We start from the raw sequence: 21499 nt of genomic DNA, 5'->3' as shown, positions 1-21499 counted from the left end.
GCAATGTATGAACTGCCTTTTTTCTTCGAATGTCGGAAGGTGGGTTTAACCACAGTGAGGTTAACATTGCACAATTACTTGTTCTGTGTGTGGTGGTGTTTTTTTGTTTGCTTGAGGGGCAAAAAGATAAATTTGGTACTATCTATTCCAGGGAGAGACTGTTTGGTTTGATGCATTGCTGAGTTTTGTTTCTTCTGCCTTACATTGTCCTTGCTTTACTATTGCTTTACTACTTCTGCCTATTTGTCCTTGCAAACTTTACTGTACTGAACAAAAATACATAGACTTTTTGTATCAAATACCTTTTCTTAGATTATTCTTTTGTTTGCGCAAATTGCTTAATAAGATATGTGCAACTTAATAACATAGATGCATGTGTCTGAAAAATGCTGAGAAATGATTGACAAACTGTTTGGGGGGCCATGAGCTTGGTATAGTATGCTTTATAAGCTTCTCTTTGGGTAATTTTTTACCACTTATACCAAAGGATCATCATGAAATGAATTTGTTATATAAACTTTCTTTTGAAGAGTGTTTTTATTCAGACTTGAAAGTAGGTCCTGGAAAATAAAGTAATATTTATTGGACCACACTGTAACTTCATTTCAGTAATCATGATCTCTAGGTTAAATTAAACAAGTCATTTTTAAAGTAGTATTTAATTTCATTAAAGGACTTATCTTTGTCTGGCAATTAAACATTGGCAATATTACAGATTTTTTCAATTTTTTGTAGACTTGGGGAACAATTTTGTTGTCAGAGCATTTTAAAATAGCACTGCATGTCCTTGTTACTCTTCTAGTTTGCATTACAACAATAATTGACTTTGAATCTTCCTCCAAATTTTAGAGAAACTGCATTAAGCATTGCAAGTATAATTTCCACTCTAAATGACTAACTAGAAAGTGACATGTTTAAAATTAATGGATTGAAGTGATACCTGTCAAAAAGATTGTGTGCCTACTTATTTCTGTCTTCTTATCTGTGTAGATAGCTTGAGGTAAGTTACTATTGAGTATGGTGGGTTTACTGTTGCTGTTAAGTGGTACTCTGTATCGTTTTAACTGGTGAGAGTGTAAAAAACCTAAATCTGCAGTTAAGGTATTTTTGGTTAGGAAGTGGTATTTTTTTTACAAATGTTTATGTAGAGCATAAATGTATTTTGTGTGTATCTTCAAATAGCCAACCAAGGAAATAGGCAGTGGAGATGACCACACTGAACTGCTTGTTGCTGCTGTCTTATGAACTATTTCAGAATTTAGTTTGTGAAGTTTCTTAAAAGATAAATATTACCATAAGTATGCAACAATTAGCGCTCATGATTTATACTGTGAGGCTTAAACTTTTTTTGCTTGTATACTTTTATTGCTGCTTGCTTCCAGCTGCCAATGTCCTCAGAAGTATACATGCATCTACTTGAGCAAAGCTTGTGTATGCATACAGCTGTTTGTGAATCTTTTTAAAAATCAGTCTCTATTATCTCTTTCAGAATCTTATCTGTTCAGAGTGTGGAGATGAATTTACTTTACAGAGTCAGCTGTCCATACACATGGAAGAACATCGTCAAGAATTGGCAGGCAGTAGGATCCACAGCTGCAAATCTTGCAAAAAGGAATTTGAAACTTCCTCACAGCTAAAGGAACATATGAAAACTCACTATAAAATAAGGTGACAATCATGGGTTTGTAACAAAATGGGCAGATGTTACTTTTATCTGGGGAAGGCAGGAGTAGTGTTTCTAGTCATCGAAGTACCATGATCTGTGGAGGGTCGCTTCCTTTCTTTGGTATGCTCTTCTGAAATGACACTTGTTTTGAAATCCTTGCTAAACTAGGTGGTTCGTTTGTTGAGGCCATTTTTTTTGCCATTTTTGTATTTAGGAATCCATACTAGGCACGGTTTCATCCGTCAGCTACTTGTAAACACAGGTTAATTTTTTTCTGACAGTGCTTTTTGAAGTGCATTTGTATGATTTTTAAAGCCTAATAGCAATACATTGAAGCAAATGTATGTTAATTTTACGTAGGATTTTTGCAATTACAGTAACTGCTAATGCTTCTCTTTTGCAAAGAAGAAAGATTTTTTCCTTGCAGTTTAATTATATTTTGCTAGTCCCCATCACAACCTGCCATGAGTTATAAATCTGAAAAAGCACAAAATGAGGGGAAAAAAGAGGCCTAATAAATGCTGTTCTTAATTTTGGTCAATATTTGTTCTGTAATTTCTTTCAGGTCTCTATTTTAACTTCACTTTTAGGAAGGTGAAGATAACTATATTAGAAGAAAGCAACACTTCCTATTGGTTTAGTTTATACGTTAACAAAGCCTAAAGTTTTGACGATAAACTTAACAGACAGGAAAAAATACATTTTTAAAAATGAGAAATATCAGGTATTTCCAATTGCTTTTAGTAGCACCTGTCTTAGGTCAAGCAGTCTTACCATTTGTGTTCCAGAAGGTTTAAAAATGAATTGTAGTTTCCATTTGCAAACTGAAAATTGACTGTTTGGAGCATGAAGTTGCTATGTTTGTATTGGGTTAGTAGATAAGCATGTAATACTAGGGAAAAGGTGAATTCTCATTGTGGATGTCTACTGTGTAAGTTAGGATGAATAAATAAAGAATAGATGAGTTAATATAATATGACAGCTGTGATTTTTGAGTGTTAGGCATGTTATGTTTTGATGTAAATGAGATATAAATATAGTTTTAATTTGTGTTTGTTAAAAATGTTGAAGATCAGGAGTTTTTTTTTTTTTTTCAAGGAGGACAAAATTGGTATGACATTAATCTTGGCAGGGAGGTTAGTGACAAAACAGGAGAAACAATTATTTGTGGTATTTCATTCACAGATCGTTTCTTTTACGAGTAACTTTTCTCATTTTGCAGGAAAGTAGAGCTCTGTGATCATTTGTAAATTCATGTTTAGGAAAATAAAGATTACTTTTGGAATCTGAGCTTCCTTATATGAAATTCACCTTATTTATCAATTTTGGCGTAGTGATGTGTTACATTTATATCCAAGAAACTGTTGTTTATAACAGTTACTTACTGTCTTTTTACCTGCTCTTCCAATGCAACCCCTGTGTATGTGAGCCAGGTTAATGAATTGTATGAGAGCTATTTCATCACAAAGCTAACGCAGCTCAGACCTTCTCTGTTTCAGTAGAAATGATTTTGAAGAGAAAAGCATGGAAGTTCTGAATTTTGATATGACACAGTCCTGTCACACTGTTCAGATGAATTATGAAAAGTTAGTGTTTCATCTAACTTGACAGTATACAGTATAGTATTTGAAGTTCAAGGACCTACATAGGTAGTTAAAAGTCTTATTGTTTGATTCCTGCTTTTAATTATAAAATAAGCTTGAAATTTTTAGGACCTAAGGAAACAAGACTTTTTTTTTCAGAAAGTAGCTACCCTTCCCAAAAGGTACCTGTTCTATATCTGAAACATTTGAATAGAAACTATTATGAAGTTATAATTTTAATCTTCCACTAAAAGGAAAATGGTCAATGTAACTGTAAATGCTGAAATATTTCAGAAGATGACCTGGTCTTGAAGGACTGACCCTGCAGTTGTTTCCAAATTAGTTATTTCTTTATTAAAATGTCAGAGCCATACTGTACAGATGTCATTACTCATCAGAGAGCATATTGGAACAGTCAGGCTGGTGTACATCTAACCTGAGATGGAAGGAAGAAGAGACTCTAAAAATCTGTCCTACTATCTGTGCTGCTTTTCAGTCTTCAGCAGATTTTACTCTGGATAATTCAGTAAACTTTAGCAGATATAACTGATGTGTAGTAGTAACAGTATCACACAAACTCTGCTTTCTTTGGAAGAGTATAAAAAGTTTAAAAACACACAAAATTTGTTTCAAGTAACTGGAAGAGGAAATGTTCTGTCCTTTAAATAGACAATGTATTTAGACTCTGTTTTGGACTAGAAAGATGCATCATTTGAGTAGAAGTTTAAAGATTTCTTCTTCTGCAGAGACTATTACTTCCCTGCTATTTTTCATGTTGTTGCTACCAGTTTATGCTTCAAGGTATATTTTGCACATCTGATCCATGTTAGCTAGTCGTTATTTTCTTTAGAAAAACAATAAGTATTAAAATCTGTAATTTCAGCTTGCCTTGAGCAGTATTGGCAAGCTGAATTACTGTATAGGCATAGTCAGGCATTAATGAAAATGTGAAGTGGTCTGGATATAAGTGGTTTGCCTGCTACCTTCTGTTTTCTGCTTCTTTAACTGAGTTGTTGTAATGGTCTGTAAGGTATCCCAGATTTTAGTTTTTTTTTTTTTTTCTTCCCCTGGATAAAATTAGTTGTTGTTTTTCCACATTTATGCTGTTGGTTTTCAGCAGTCATTTAAACTAGTTGGCTTGATTTGTAGAGAAATCAATTATGGAACTTTGTCTCATATGTTACTGTGGCTCTGTGGAGATTGTGATACATATTTGGGATATTAAATTCTTAACCTGTTCTTGTTAGACATAAGAAACTGTGTCTATGCACATGAGATACTCATACATAGTTAAGAACAAAGATTCTGCTGTGTTCAGGGAACAGAAATGAATTTGCAGTATTGAAAGTTCCCACCAAAACAGTACTTTTGAAGTCTCTCTGTACTTCTAGCAGAATTTACAATGAAATTGTAAGTTCTCTGGAGAACCTACAAGATGTATCAATTTTATTACAGATATAACTATAAAATTCTTGGTGGTGTTGTGTAGGTAGACCTAAAGGTCTCCAACTGTTTCCATTGTTCTTTCACTTTTAAAGAACTTTTTTAAACTAATACAGCTGATGGTATATATGTTCATGAAATTAAAGGTGTATGTTAAAAAAAGATGCAGTAAAATAAATTCCTTCAAAATAATGCTTAATATTAGGATTAAAAAGGTTTTTTTTTTAAATGACAGGGTATCAAATACCAGATCTTATAACAGAAACATTGACAGAAGTGGATTTACCTATTCCTGTCCTCACTGTGGAAAGACCTTCCAAAAACCAAGTCAGTTAACTCGACATGTTAGAATACACACAGGTAAGACTGTGAAAGCAACTATTTTACAAAATTCTATTACCCCTTGAAATTTTAAATACTTTTCTCCCTGTTGGGATGTGAAACATTATTATGATATCTGTTGGTTTAAAAACCCCTTTATGTAATTCCTTTGATGCGGAAAATTTATATGTTTAAGACTTTTTAAAAACTGTTTCTAATGATATACATCTGGAAACCTTAAGTACTTCGTAGGCCTCGTTTGTTACAGAATGCCACTTAGTTCTTACATAAGGGCCATAACAGGGCCTTACAGAGGGCCATAAAATTTGAATCGCTTGATCAGGGCTTGTCTGTTACTCTAAATAAGATCTTGCATATTCTATAGAACAGATTTAACTAAAATGTTAAATCTCAAAACCAGTAGAAATACATGAGAATAAATAGTAAATTAGTGGCATTGCTTTTGTTTTATATCAATTTATTTAAAGTTAAACCTGTATTTTTTCTGACTTACTGTAACTGCCACGTTCAGGATGTCCAAAGTGAATTTAGGAGGTGATAAGACTGTAATTTTTATATTTAAAGAAGAGTGGGAGACTAATCAATTTTGCAGAATGAATAGCAGGTGGTTTGGGCTAAATTAGTTTAAAAAAATGTATATTTGTTTAATCCTTAAACAGTAGAAATAACTGAAAAAAGTGGTGTATGAAATTAATACAAAAGTTTAGGAGGAAGTGTACAGAGAACTGTAAGAATAGTTAAGTTTTAACCAGCCATGCATAATATAGGATGAGATTGGATTTAAGTAAAACATTGAAGGTGCTCCAGTGATGTGCAATTTATATGTGTTTTCCATCCTATGAATAAATTGCTGCTTGTTTAGTTTTTAGCGAATTAAAGTAGTAAATGATTTAATTGTCCAGTATTCTTTGTATTAGCATTATGCTCAGACAGTGATATCATGAGTCATCATGTGTAGGAATGACAGTTTATGAAAAGAAATAAAAATTCCCTTAGAATTTCATTTTGTGAGCTTTTCATAGGAACATTGGAGTTTTACAGAGTTTAGTTATGATGCAGTGACACAAGAGGTCACCCTTGTACCTGCCTTAAAAGTTGCCTCAAAATAATACCCAAAAAAGTCATTGAAAAGTAGTTTTCTCATTTTAGAGTTTAGTCTCTTTGATATGTTATTTTAGCTATTTGGATCAGAATTAAGCAAAATTATAGTTGGTTGAGAACACATTTGTGAAGCTTTAATAAGTTCAAGAACATCTGCAGTTCTCTTGAAGAATAAAAAGACATTTGTCTATTGGGAAACCAGAGACAAAAAAACCAGTCCCAATCTACACATGACAGTATGTCATTTCAAGATTCAAGTAGCTAGGAAATATTCATTTAAGTTACGAATTACATTATTACTTTAAATCCACAGCCAATCTGTCTGGCATCTAATTGCTTGAGGCACTCTGTAATATATGGGAGAATTTAGAATATGTACATCTTTAATTTTGGAAAGAGTATGTCTGTGGTGCATGTACAGTACTACGCTACCATCATGATTGCATTACTTTTTTGTTGATAGCTATTAAAGCACTTTCACCCTGCAGGGTGGTGGTGGGGTAAAGTCTCGAATTTTGAAATTCCCATATTAAAATCAGAGTAATGTCCCGCCCCCTCACCGTGCACACACCAATTGGTATTATACTGATATGCTTGAGAGTTACATGTATTGCACGTTTCCACGCTAGAATTAAGATTTAGTTTGTGTAAGGAAAGTTACTTAAATAGAACTTAAATAGAAGCAATTCTTCTGTGTGTCTACTAGCACTTGTTAGTGGTAACTATTTTACTTAGGAAATCACAATATGAATTTTGTCACTGTTTTGAGAAGCTTTGAATGTGTTCCTGAATTTAATCTGTATTAAAAAACGCATACTAAAACCTGCAGACTGTAAAACATCTTCAAAACCCAAACGCAGCAGAACAGTTCCTTAAGAATATCATAGCGTCAGGTCTTGTAACCTGTTTCTGAAAACGCCTACCTTCACTGCAAACAGTGTGAGCTTAATTAAGAAATAATTGAGAATGAATTAAGAATTAATCTCATTAAACTAGTTGTAAACTACAGTTATTAATATAATCAGAAGTAATACAAAAACACTGATTGAAATTGCTTTATTGTGAATAATATTTAGCAAATACTATTGCTTATTCCTGTAGCAGATGCACAGCATACCTGTAGTGGCTTTGATATAGGAATGTGCAAAAGCAAAGTATTAAATTTTCTCAGGGTCCTGGAGTTAACACCGCAGAACTGTTTCATTTAAAAATATATATATATGTATGTATTAATATTCAATTCACAGTGGAGATTTCCAGTAGTCAGTTAAGACACAAAGTTATAAGAAATTGAATTTTGTGCTTGATGTCTGTTTAACACATGCAGCTTTGTAATGTGTTAATGTAGTTCTGTTACTTTTCATCACTTAACGTTTCTGTGTTTGTTTTTTTTTGGGGGGGGGGGGGGGGAGGGTTAATCAATGTGCAAATAACTGTAGCTATGTACAATATTGAAAACACTAAAATCAGGGAATAGTGACAGATTCTTGAAACAATATTGCCCAGGATTTTCTTTAATGCTCAATAATAATATAATATGAGGTTCTTGAAAAAGAACATTCAAAGTTTAGTTGTTGAGTGGGGCTGTACAGTGTCCCAAATAATAAGAATATTATTTTATTGCACCTTTTTGGATAGGTGGTTGTTAATACTCATTGTAGGGCAGGAATCTTTTGCAGTGTTGCTGCACAACTTTTATTTTAAGCTAAATAACAGGTTAGATTTTTGAGCATTATTTATTTATTACTTTCTGTGCCCCCCTTAATCCTCCTGCTTGTTTGTGTCGATGCAGGTGTATACGTTTAAAAGGATTCGGTGTAAAGGAAGAGCCAATGATTTTTTTTGCCTTTTTTCTCTCCTTTTCACCTCTTTTTCCGTGCTTTTGTGTAGTAACTTTTTAGATCCGCAGGTTGAGTGAAGCTGTTCTAAATGTTTTTTGTACAGGTTTCATTTAATTTACACACTGTAATAATCACCTAGGTCATAGCTTTGTGAAAAAGTTTCAAATCTTTGTCTAGATGCTAGGATTAGTGTTTGAAGTAAACAGTCATTGTCAAAACATCTAATTTGTGTTTCAGTTCTCATCCATGTGCGTACATCTATCTACATGCAATAATTTATTTTAGTGATAGAATTTTCCTTTCAGATATGGGAAACTGCTAACATTTATTTAAAGCCTCTTACCCCACAGCTGCCTTTTTTCCCCCGCCTCTTTAGGTGAAAGACCTTTTAAATGTAGTGAATGTGGAAAAGCCTTTAACCAGAAGGGGGCATTGCAGACCCATATGATCAAGCACACTGGTGAAAAACCCCATGCTTGTGCCTTTTGTCCTGCTGCCTTTTCTCAGAAAGGCAATCTTCAGTCACACATACAGAGAGTTCATTCAGAGGTAAATGCAATTATTCATAAAGTGGTTGGTGCTAATATACTGTTTATTGGTGTTTAACCTTCCATTTTCAGTATTTAAAATGTACTGTTTGCTATTTCTATGCGCACTGGTGCTTTCTTCAGCCAATATAGATTTTCTGCTGTAGTATAGATTCCAGTTTGTTGGCTTTTACCAGCAAATTCAGCTTGCTTAAAATAGCTTCATCTGAATAAATGGATGCTTAGGATAATTAGCAAGGCCTTCATTGTCTTTTCGGTACATTGAAAGATTAAAACGTTGTTTCCTTTAATAGCTAAAAATGCTACTTACCTCAGTATTGAGAGAATGAGACCTGGAATCAGGTGAAAGTAAGCCAAAAACTGCAAAGTAGAAAAGGAGAAATTTCAAGCCCAAACAGCAACTTACTATCTATATATTCATAAAGTATAGCTATACTATCTATATATATAAAGCACAGTTGATAATTGTCTTTGAAGAATGCATCTTGCAGCCTCTCTCAGAAGCTTTGCAGTTACAGCCAGAAAAAAATCGTGAAATAAGACTTAAAAAAAAAAAATAATAACTTGGACCTCTTTATGATATATTTTTTAATGCTGATATTTTTTTCTTTGACAGACAATTTTTAAGATACCTAAGGTACTGATACAATATAGTCTTCTGAGCAGCACTGGCTATGCAACTTTGTTCAGTAATTACTGCACTGACTTCAGTGATTTGTGGTTTGAAATACCCATAGAAAGAGACCTAGTTTTGATTTTGGAGGTATAAAGTGGTACAGGCAGCTTTTTTTTTTCTTTTTGCTGCATGCAGGATGCTCTCTCTGCTCTGTCAGAGTTAGAAGAAAGAGTTACATTCTCATTTTCGATTATTGTGTTACAATGGCAGATTTAATTTATCTGATTTTTTTTATTATTTTTTTTTTTTACTACAGAACCTTCTAGTATGATAGTTTCTTATTTTTAGGATACGGTCCTTAACAGAATATTCTGTATTACTTGTAGTTATATTAAATCACGTTTACACTTCATACGGGTTCGTATGACTTGTTTTCCTTATTATTCACACCTTCCTATACATGATAGCTATTGCTATATAAAAAACCTGCATCAGCATTAATTTCATAATTTGCATGGTTTTTTTTAGTATTAAAGTTTTGGGGTATCAAGCCAAGTATATTCACTTTTTTTGTGTGTTTTGTCATAAATGCTACCTCTTGGTCACATCTCATGCGGTGTTGCATGATCCTGAGCATACATTTTAGTTACGGCTTTGGATCTTTTGATTTTTTTTTTCCTTGTTGTCACTGTATTTCCTTCAAGATTGTGTGCAGAACTCTAATTCTGAAACAGTCACAATAAGAATTGTTACAGGTGGTGATAAAACAGGATGACTCCCACTTGGTTTATCACCATTTAATCTTATCTGTATTTTATTAGTTGATAACTGGTAACAAGACATTTCGGAAAGAGGTAAAGCTTAATATCAGAAAATAGAATTCCATATTACATTGCAAGCAGAAGAGCGTATTTTTGTTTGAAGACCTCGTTGTCCCCTACATATCTGAAAGTACTGCACTGGATCTTACTGCTATCTGATAAACTGAGGAGGGGGAGGTGAGATATGAGCATGGTTAGAAACTGCACATTTATTTGCCTTAACTACCTCATGTCCCCTCAACCCCTTGCCCTGGAGGTCTCAAACAAGTTGTTGCTGATCACTTTCTAATCCTGTGTGTTCAAATAGTACATTAAGCTTCCCTGTCCTTCACCATTCTTTTTTCGTGCAGTCCTTAATAGCCTTTGGCCCAATCTCTTTGTTTTACTCAGACCTGAAAAATGGATTTTATTTGTTCTTGGAAATTTATCAAAGACGCTTTTGCAAAAGTAAACAAAGAGAACCAAAATCTGAAAATAAACTATCTGCATTCTTTCCCTTCATTTTTTCCCAACTTCAGTGTGTATTCAGTATGTTGTTACTTTTGCAGGCACATCTTATTTGATAAAGTTGCATTTTGGTTTTGCTTCTGAGTGTGTAATGGTAGGAAATTGTAAGGAAAGAGAAGTCTGAAGCCTGATTAGCCAGATGACGTTTGTCTTGCTCTCTGTGCTTTCCAGCGTTGAGAAGTGGAGATGAGTCATGCACATAGATTACAGTTGACTTGATACCAGACCGATTCCATAACAAGATATCAGTAACTTGGAGAAATAAACCGTTTTAACTCTCATAATCCCATAGTACATTTGTTATGTAAATAAATAATGTAAAAGATAATTAGGTAGGTTTAGGGAAAATGAGTACTAAACACTTTTGTTTTCCTGAAGGTCAAGAATGGCCCTACGTACAACTGTACAGAATGTAGCTGTGTCTTCAAAAGCTTGGGTAGTTTGAATACACATATCAGCAAGATGCACATGGGTGGTCAACAGAATTCTGCGAGCTCTTCAACAGATGTATCTCATGTTACAGCGGTAAGCTTCACTCGGTATATTATGAAAATTCCCATAAGAGTTTAATTGGGTCTATATTTTAATTCCAGCAATTATTTATGTAACTTTAGTTCTGACCTGTTGTAGGTCTTTTGTCCTTTTTTTTAGATTTGTCTTTTTGGAATTGATTTGCATATTGGCACAAAGTAGATCGGCCAAGTAAATGCAAAAAAGGATTTACAGTTTGAGGGTTTAGATGGAAATATAATGATTTTATTCTACAACTAATTAAAACATAACTCTTGTAGTTACAGATTGTGTGGGAAGGAAAGGTTTTCGTTCTATGTAATGAAACTAATTTGGAAGTTTTATTGGAACAATGAAACCTAGATTATTCCAAGTACCTAATAGCGTTAACTCATTTTCATAAATTAATTGTTGGTATAATTCTAATCCATACGGAGGAGATTCTTCTTTTGTGTGTTTCTTATAACTTACTTTCAATGTTAGCTTCTTATTTGACGAGATCGTGAAGGAAAAAATCTTAGCTTTATTAGCAACACTGAATGTGTTTTCTTTCATTACTGAAATAAAAGAAAATACTAAGATTCAAAAAATGCTTCTGCTTTCGTTTGACTATTTTTTTAAGCCTGTGCATATTGACTACATCATAATATATTTTCTTCTTTGAAGAAAGCTTCTACCTCTCTGCCTTTCTTCTGCTATTTCTTACCGTTTCCAACTTTAATGCTCTGAAGTTCAATGTGTGACAAGTAATATCAGGCTTTGAAAGGGGGGGTGGGGTAAAATTTAAAGTTCGAGCTTCGTTATGCCACTAAATCTTGTTGACAGCAAGTGTCTAGTAGTATTGTGTGGAGAACCATTTCTCTTTAGCTTCCATAAAGCTGCGCTTCTATATTGCAGATGCTATTTGTCTCTAGGTTAATTCGGGGGGAGGGAGAACTAATGTGTCCTATTTACTTGAAAGTACATATAATCTATACATCTTTTTGTAGATCTTCACATTCACAAGTTTTATCTTAAAAGCAGAATGGAGAAAGATTCCTTCATACCTACCTAATGTTTGCTTTCCCTGGCCAGTTGTGTTTTTTTTTGCTTTGTTTGGCTTGATTGAGTATTTTGCATTTGAATTGCACATTGATATTACAGAAGTGTCTTGCCATTATCTTTGTCTCATGCATCTATTTCTGCTTGCATGAAGGCAATGAAAAATAATATCTCTACACAATGGTATAAGCAAAACAGAAGAAAAATAATTCATTTTAAAAACAGATGCCACAAAGTTTAATAAGGAAGAACAAAGATGACTGACATCTTAATTGTGTATTAAGAGCATTATCATTTCCATATTTAACTTTTCATCTGAAATTGCAGATATGTAATGGTTGATTTATTTATTGCTGTAGAAAGATTCTTAGATTAGCACTAGCATTCTTACATTAGAACTGACTTCCTTATTCTGATCAGAACTTGCGGATCTTCTTTAACAACTGGCTTCCTGTATAATACTTTTCCTGTTCTAAAGGTTGTGATTTTTCTTTGTCATCTCTGGCTATGGATGTGGGGATGAGCAATGATTGTCTTAAATGCATTCATTCCAAAAGTTGATGTCACCTGTATTGCTGCACTACCAAAGAATGCATTCTTTTCTGATACATAGGTGCATCTTGTAAACTTGCTTATTCCAGGGCTGTTACTTGTATTTGCAGCATCAGTGCTTTATAGCTCAGGTATGTTGCTTTCTAAAATTTGTGTTTAATATACATAAACTATGGAGCAACACTGGTGATTCTGTGTGCATTCGTATCTTTCCCATAGTCTCCTTTTTTCTCTCTCTAGTCTCAATGCTGTAGGAAAGTGAACTGTGGTACTTAAACTGTTTGGTTTTTTATTTTATTTTTATTTTTTTGTACAAAAGTTTAAAATACTGCTTTTTATTTCTTTGTAGGATTCTGTCGCCCAGCCTTTAACAACATCTGCTAATCTTTTGCAACCTGTTGATAATAAATGGAAGAATGTAAGTATAGAGTTTTTTTGTTCTTTTTGTCAAGAACAGAAAGGGGAGGAACTTTACAGAATTTGGTAAACTTCCTGGTGGAAAAAAGATACACAATTGTCCTCTGTGATAAGTTCACCAGCTAATATATGAAGGCAGACTTACTGGTGATTGCACGTAGGTATTGTGGAGAGAAAAGACTTCATATAGGGTGCATTATTTTCAAAAGCTTTCCAACAAAGCAAGCTCCGAAGAGGAGCTGATGACCTTCTTGTCAAATTTTGAGTCAAGAGGGTAGTTCTGCCTATTTTTTTAATTGAATCTGAACGTTGAAATTAGGCTCCTGTATCACCGTGTCCTGTTGTGTGGTTCCCTCTACTTGATGCAGAGTGCTGGTTCCTCCCTGGTGGTAGGTGCCAGCTGGGAGTAATGGGTCCCCATTCCCACCTTCTTCAAAGAAGTGTCTGATAGTCGTCCCTAGCAAGTGAGAGAACCGTCTCCAATTCCATCCTTAGCCTCAGGCTCTTCAAACTAGCATCTTCTCAAGAGAATACCTTAGTAGCTGCTGGGTGCCCAGGCAGTTTGTGTGCAACTTTGCAAAATCAGCTTCACCTTATATATGGGGAATCTAGGAAGTCAAGCAAAGGGAAGTCTGACTTTGTAATCTAGCAGAGAAGAAACTTGAATTCTTTCCCCTTGCTAGGGTACCTTCTATTTTTAAACTAGCAACTATATATTGTAAAATGTATGGGAATTTTGAGGAAAAGGAGCATGTGGCACCACCTTCAGTACAAAGATGAATCAGCAGCAATTTTCTTACATGCTTTCAAAGTCTCATTCTTTATTGTAAGACGTGCTTGTTGCCATGCCATCAGATGTGCAACCTGGGCACATCTGGGCAGTTTGGCCCAGAAAAATGAGCCAAATTCAAAGGACAGACATTTTATTCATAATAATAGGGATTAAAAAGGTTATAATTGATACATCAGCAAAAAGCAAAATTTTCCTTGCCTGGAAAGATCCGTTTGATCTTTTTATTTTGAGAAGAATGTTTGCATGAAAGTGAAAAGCTTATATGCACTCTGTATTTCATTCTGGCAATTTTTGCTTTTATCATTTGTCTGTTTATTATGTCCACTATTCATGATCTGTATTGAAAGATACATGAGGAATCACCCATCAAAATTCTTGAACTATATGATGTGTTTTGTTATCAAAGAGTTTCAAGGAGCTGTATCTATTTTGCCCATCAGATAAAATATTTAATGATGACTTGATCTTCTGCTTTGCAGAAAAGGGAAAAATCTATAATCTCTTTATTAAAAAGACAGGGAAAAGAGACTTGAGGGTTGAAACTAGATAAGTTCACACTTTGAAATGACATAGGGAATTTTAGTGTGGATAATTTACTGTTGGAGCAACTCACTGAAGTTTGTTAGCAATAGAAAGTTACCATAATAAATTGCTTAATTAAAAAAAGACTAATTTCTGGACAGTTACTTCACTTGAGGGAGTAATTGACTCAGCAGTGCAGTCTGTGTTAGTTACACAGCCAGATCAGAAAGCCTGTGATCACAAGGTTCGCTATTCTAATTGAACAAATGTGGAATTACAAAGTAATGATAGAAAATAAAGTATTATATGCTATTTTTAAAATTAGATATTTAAGTATTGTAAGGGAAATCTAGAAAGAGATCTCTGAAACTTTTCATAATTAACAGGCCAGCTTAATGGTAACAAACTTCATATGCATACGTGTATTTTTCAAAAAAGATAACCTCAGTGAGACTATATATATACTGCTGTTTAATACGTGAACATGCTGGCTAAATACATGTAATTTTGAAGATGATGTTGAGCTAATTCCTTCATTAGCAATTCTTTTCTTGTGTTAAAACCTGGGAGAATTTTGTTTTGGTCTAGGCTTCCCTGCATTCTGTTTCATGAAAAAGAGCAGTCTTTTCAAAGAGCTGTTCCAGTCCTTAACAACATGCTTTGCTTCAGTTCCTGTTTGTTACAGTGAAAATGTCTTATAACATGTCATATTTTTGTAAAATACTTACTGAAATGCTTATATTTTTTTTGTTAAATTGGAATCTGGAAAGTTTTTCCATCTGTCCCACTGGTGAGGTGAAAAAAGATGAACTAATTATAATAGCAACAAAATAGCAAGTGTTACTCTGTTGCTTGCATGCAAGAAAAATGAGAGAAGGGTTTGTTTTATATTGTCTCATGCAAAGACGTGAAATTCATTAAATTCTCAGAACTCAATTGGAAATTGGAATCAAGCTGATTTTTCTTCATACGTGTCTTTGGAACCATTCTCAAATGTGGTGACAATGTCATTTTAACTGTCTTGGGTAATGTGTCAATATAAAGAAAATCTTGGGGAGTTTTCAGATTGAAAGAAATATTACATGTGTGAAGCCTGAGATTGTTCTTTGTCAAAAATGATCTAAAGGATATAGTGGTTTGTATATGTGTTTGTGCCTGGAAGTGATTACTTTTGGGGAAGGGAAATATTAAAAACAAATATCCAGTGTGTTCCAAGAAACAGAATTACAGGGCCAGCCACTATATGAATACATATTTATTTTTTGCAGTAAAATGATTAAAAGCGTTTGTTTCAATAATGGTATACTTGTGCAGTGTGCTTCAAGAAAGAGAAGTTCATAAATGAAAGAGAACTGAATACCTTTGTGATTCTAAAAAGAAATACCAAGTTTTTAAATCTTTTTTCTTCATTTGTTACTAAGGTAGCTTAAGGATGCAATTATCAAATCAGAACGGAAAAAATTTGATTTTTAGACTAAGATTTTTTTGAGTATTTGAACACAGCTCCATGTATATTTAAACTTTCAGAGTATAAACAGTTTCGTTTAAAGCTCAGATTTAGAAGATTGAAAGTTGGAGGCAAACAAGTTAGTAGTTTGATTGTTCTGAAGGGTTTCAGTGTAACAACTCTATTTAATATAAAAATCTCAGCTAGTAGGAGTTCTCTTTTCTAAAGGACTTACTTTAGTTAAATGTGAATTATAAAAAGACAACCATATCAGTGTCATGTATCTGTTTTGTACTTTTCATGTGGCCTCTCCATATGGAATTCAGTAATTGATCCCTGTGTTTTGTAAACTGGTTGAAGGTTCAGTAGTTGCTACAAACTTAATTCAAGCTTTAAGCTTACAGTTATGCATCTTGGGAAGAAGCCCAAAAAAAGGGAGTGAGAAGACCTTAAGTAGCAGATCTGTGTGAAGTAGTCTGATGAAAGTCCTTGTAGTGGACAGTGAACAGACCTTTCACATAAGGGAGCTGAACAGGTAAGTTCATATATACATTTCATCTTCCTTTACAAATATGCTGTTGTATATTTCAGGCCACGCATTTCCGGTCTCCGCTTCTTCAGCAGACAGAAAACCAGGTGTCTTCAGCTACTGCTAATCAGGGACAACAGGCTGTAACTGATGTCATCCAGCAGCTCCTTGAGTTATCAGAACCTGGTCCTGTAGAAAATAACCAGCCTCAACAACCTGGTCAGCAACTCAGCATTGCTGTGGGGATCAATAGAGATATTTTGCAGGTCAGAGCTGTGTGCGATAACATCTTTACATTTCAATGTTTTTTCTCGTTTTTATTTTAGTGAAATTCTTTCAGTATTTTCAATGACAGCAATCCTCCTGTATTTTGAAATGATTTATCAGTCAAGAGACAATAGTAAAGATCTAATGAACAGGAATGGAACATGCCAGGATACTGTTTTATATAACATTGCAAAATGAAGGTTACAAAGATTGATTACATGGCCTAGAGGAAAGCTGTGAGTGTACACACCCATTCATGGACATTTTACCCTTTGACTTTTTATCTGTTGCCCTGAAGCAGCTTTTGACACGTCCTTAAGTTATGATTCTTAAAGTGTAGCCATATTTAAGAGGGAAAAATATTTTTATCTAGTTAAAAAATGAGAATGTCTCTGGGCCTTTATCCTGATCTAATTAATACGGGCTATTTGAATTTTTCTTACCTGTGCAAATTCCTTCCTGGGTTGTGTTTTGTCTAACCCATTATTCCGTCCTTGGTATTGGCAATAGGAAACGCTGAGTAGTATGGAAGAGTAGTTGGGCAGTAGTTCATCTATCTATGCTTCTTTTGCACCCTCCTTTGCATTAAAGACACAAACAGGATGGAACGGGGCAGAGAGTGTTTTTCTTTAGCATTGGTGGTATCCTGCTAACCTTTAAGCTATTCCTTATCTCTAACCTTTTAAGAACCACTTGAATTTTTTTGGAAGACCTGAATGTTACATGTAGCTCTGTGCAGGTTCACTATGTTACCTGTGCTGTGTTCCCTAATGTCTGGAAGGCTGTGTGTAGTGGCAGCAAATTACAATACAAAATATAACTATACTCTTGATAGCTATCGGAAAACAAACAAAAAAACGACGACAACACACATGGGAAGTACGAGCATTTAACACCTTAAACATATTGTACAAAATAAAAATGTTTTCTTTCAAGTGATCAAATGTCTGCAGTCTTACTGAAATGTGTTTGAGGTCTTTGATCCAGAATCTTCTCATACGCAATAGTATCCATGAAAGTGCCTCCACTTCGGTCCCTTCAGGTGTGCATGAAATGAGTGCATTGCTCTTGTCTCAGTCAGAGGGTTATCAATGATATGTTAACAGAGGCTTTTGAGCTTTTCCAGGTCTTTCTTTGATGTAGCAGTCTTTCTTTTTGATTATACAATCTATGGCTTCTCCCTAAGCTAATGGGCTTCAGATTGACTGTTTATGGGAAACTATCCTCTTATGTAGTGTAGGTATAAGACATAGTTATATATTTCTGGCAAATGTTTGATTCTATAGAGACAACTGGCACTTTTCTGAAAGGTAAGTCCTTTAATTATATTTGTGTTACATCTTCTAAATAGCAGTCTGACAAAAATTGGTGCAGCTGGAGAATGCTTCTTTCCCAGTCTAAAAGTTTTGTTCTCTTCTAGCAAGCTTTAGAGAACAGTGGGTTGTCTTCAATTCCTGTCTCTGCACATTCTACTGACTGCAGCCAAGCTAAGACTCCTGGGACCCAGGATCAGAACCCAGATGTCCAGACTCTCTCAAATCATCAGACTGACTCTAATAATGCAGAACAAGATAAGGAGCAAGAGAGTACAGATAAACTGGATAAAAAAGAAAAAAAGGTTATTAAGAAAAAATCGCCATTTTTACCTGGTAATGTTGCCACTGTTTGATACTTCTTGTGCTGTAAAGACTACAGTATTTTGGGGGGTGTTGATGACTTTATAAAGGAATTTCCCAAAACATTGCAGATCAGTTACAGACTACATCGACTTTTATCTAAAATACAGTATTTGTATAAGCTGTGATCAATGTAATTTATAACTTTTATACTAAAAACCTTATGGAGTAGCAATAACTGAAGTTACACTATTAAATATTCTGGATTTAGATCAGTGGAATTTTTGGAAAAGGACAGAAAATAGAAATCTTCTTCCCTGTTTCTCCTATCATCCTTCTTTGAGGAGGATTGGGATTTCATGGTGTGTCCCAGAGCAGAGGGTTCTTGCAAGCTCTCCTTTTCCTCTTTTGGAAGTGAGGCCTCACAGGGACACAAGTACAATGCTGTTGCCTCATACAGATCATCACTGATGTTGCATGTCTAAGTCTGTAACCCGAAACTAGTGATTGAGTTGTAAATTTATGTTCACAACTGTACAGGCTCTACTGGGCTGATGTGAAATGCCGGTGTATCTGCTGAACAGCTCTGCCTTTATGTCATTGGTCCAAATGCAACCCATATTACTTCTAAACACACCTGTAACGTTCCTTTCAGTTGTTCACTTCTTGTGTGGCAGCTGTATCTGTATCATAAATTGAACTAGAAATAGAGATAAACGGAGAACAGTGTACTTTGAGCCTGAAAGGGTCCTTAGATGAGAACTGTGAGGGATTCATAGCTTTCTTGAATATGGATAAGATAAAAGAGAGTGCCATATAAAGTAACCCCTCCAGTGAGATACATAAGTCTTTAGTACTTAAAATAATTTGTAGGTGTGGTTATGGAGGAGTTACATTTACTGTTGAACAATTTTGTGTTAGATGTGGTATTTATAAGTTAACTGGTATATTATACTGCATTATGCCTACATTTGAAGTGGCATTCAAGCTGCATTGTTTCTTGTTATTCTGTGAAATCAGACATTTCTTAGCTTCATTTTTCTTTTCTCTCCTTTCTTCCTTTTCAGTAGCATAAAAATCTTTGAATTTCAACAGGATTTTGTTTTTCATTCCAGCCCGTCACTACTTTTGTGAAGTAGAATGCATCTGATTGAGAAGTTAATTATCTACAGAGTGTGTTGTAGTGGCATCTGCAAAATGTGTTTGTGTTCTTTTTGATTACTTAGTATAATGGTGTCAATATAGTGGAACTTATAAAACGAAACTGTTAAAATACTTCAAACAAATTAAATTTGGTTTCGTTTCTTATTTCAGGTTCTATACGTGAAGAAAATGGAATAAGGTGGCATGTTTGTCCTTACTGCTCTAAAGAATTTAAAAAACCAAGTGATTTAGTGCGCCACATTCGCATTCATACCCATGAGAAGCCATTCAAGTGTCCCCAGTGTTTCCGCGCATTTGCCGTTAAGAGTACTCTCACAGCACACATAAAAACACACACTGGCATTAAAGCTTTCAAGTGCCAATTTTGTATGAAATGCTTTTCCACCTCAGGGAGTTTAAAAGTTCACATTCGTCTACATACAGGTAAGGTCCCAAAACTGCTGGTGTGTTTTCAATAATGTGAGTGAGGCTTCAAACAAATACATACAATGTGAAGTGCTTAATTATAGAGGTGTCTATCATGCTGTGGATATCTACCATAGAATAAATCAATATCTATCATGGAATAAATCAGTTTCATTGTCTTAAATGATGAACTTAAAATTTCTGTCTTGGCTCTCTAGAGTTTCATGGCTTTGAAATTTTGGGCTTATAGAAAAACCGTGGGCATTTAGTTTTCTGATGTGTCAGCTGTTGTTCCCTTTTAATACCAATTTATGAATGTATTTGATGATGCTTTCTAGAGAATCATACACTTAGACTTTGAGTTCTAATTTTACTTATTTACAGTTACCTTATTTACTCTGTATCTTTTATTTCCCCTTCTTTACACTCTTCAATAATTTCATAGTATCTCTCAAGATTATTTACTTCCTATTTTATCTTCTGCAATAAGGTGTTGCATGGTGCTTTCACCAAAGTACCTGTTTTAAATATCTTGCGTTGCATACCCTAAAACTCTTCTCATTTGGTCCTTGTTTACGTCATATATGATAGCTTCAAGATCTGTGGCTCAGCTTCTATCTTCTGCATAGATTGAAATGAATTTTCCGCTCTTGATGGACTACTTTGTCATTTTCTACTTTTTCATTCTTTGTTTGTGCTGCTAAATAAACTTTCAGCCAGATACTCATAAATGTGAAACTTTCACTTCTGTTTACATATTTTAATTCTGCAAGATATGGTTTCTTATTGACTTCTGTAAAAATGTTTGTAGCAAAGTTCTTTTCCTGTGTCATTTATTGGCTACGTGCATTTGGTCTTCAGTGTTTTGTGATCTAACACCTTTAGATAAATTTTTCAATTTTCCATTGAAATGTCAGTGTTGTATTCATCTGCAGAAATCCAACCTATTCAAAGTTTGCTTGAAGACTACATAATTCCATGTTCATGGAACTCCAGCATGTAACTCCTATTGGAGATGGACTTTTACTTCTTTCTCTGCCTATCAGGTTAGGGCTTGCAGGGTTAAGTTAAAGGGTCACCTAGCCCTCTGTGCTGTCTCTGATGCAGACCTGCTGAAGAGGAGAAGCCTACAGTAATGCTTCTTCGCAGTGTACAACTAGTTTCCACTGCTCTTTTGGGGCTGAGGGTTTTATGAAGCAGGCCACACCTTTATGTTAAGCAACACTGTCAATTTTTGTTTCAGGAACTTAGCTAATTGATTTTGAATCCATGTGAACTTACTGCCAGATAGACCATTATGAATTCAAATGTTGAGCTATATGTTAAGTGAAGTAACTTCTATTGCATTCAATATTCTGCCCAGTAGTTTCATTTGGTGTTTCTGAGTTACTGTATTGTGAAGAGCAGCAGTTCGATCTTATTTCTTGCACGTATTTTCCACTGATTTTCTTTGTGGCACCTAGTCATGTTTTCTAGCCCTGTAAGTCCGAGATTTCCCCTTGAACAAAAGCTGAATGTTCATCAGCTTTGCCTGTCTCCGTAACTTAGTAAATTCTCCAGTATGCGTTCCAAGGAGACCGTGTGTCCAGAACTGAATATTTCTGTTCAAAATACTACTGGATTTTGCAGTGAGAAAGTCATCCTTTAAAAATTCCCATTGACACGCTTATTTGGCTGTCATCAAACACTGTTGACATTTCAGAGACAGTCAGAATTTCTTGTAACTTTTACAATGTTCATCTTTTTCATACTATTAGGTATCATTTGT

At 34.6% G+C, this 21499-nt stretch overlaps 1 protein-coding gene across 6 annotated transcripts in view; it reads left to right on the top strand.

Annotated features, from left to right (window-relative positions):
- ZNF236 (zinc finger protein 236) overlaps positions 1-21499 on the top strand; it is a 71139-nt gene that overhangs the window by 14760 nt on the left and 34880 nt on the right. For all 6 annotated transcript variants that reach the window (XM_040549517.1, XM_040549518.1, XM_040549515.1 and 3 more), the window contains 8 exons: positions 1490-1668; positions 4928-5052; positions 8353-8525; positions 10847-10993; positions 12921-12989; positions 16342-16545; positions 17967-18195; positions 19477-19749. In XM_040549517.1, the coding sequence (XP_040405451.1) occupies positions 1490-1668; positions 4928-5052; positions 8353-8525; positions 10847-10993; positions 12921-12989; positions 16342-16545; positions 17967-18195; positions 19477-19749 (1399 nt within the window). The remainder of the gene's footprint in view (positions 1-1489; positions 1669-4927; positions 5053-8352; positions 8526-10846; positions 10994-12920; positions 12990-16341; positions 16546-17966; positions 18196-19476; positions 19750-21499) is intronic.

This window comes from Cygnus olor, chromosome 2, assembly GCF_009769625.2.
Source record: "Cygnus olor isolate bCygOlo1 chromosome 2, bCygOlo1.pri.v2, whole genome shotgun sequence".
Classification (NCBI taxonomy): Eukaryota; Metazoa; Chordata; class Aves; order Anseriformes; family Anatidae; genus Cygnus; species Cygnus olor.
Note: the sequence above shows the minus strand (reverse complement) of the source record. Positions and strands in the feature narration are given on the sequence as shown.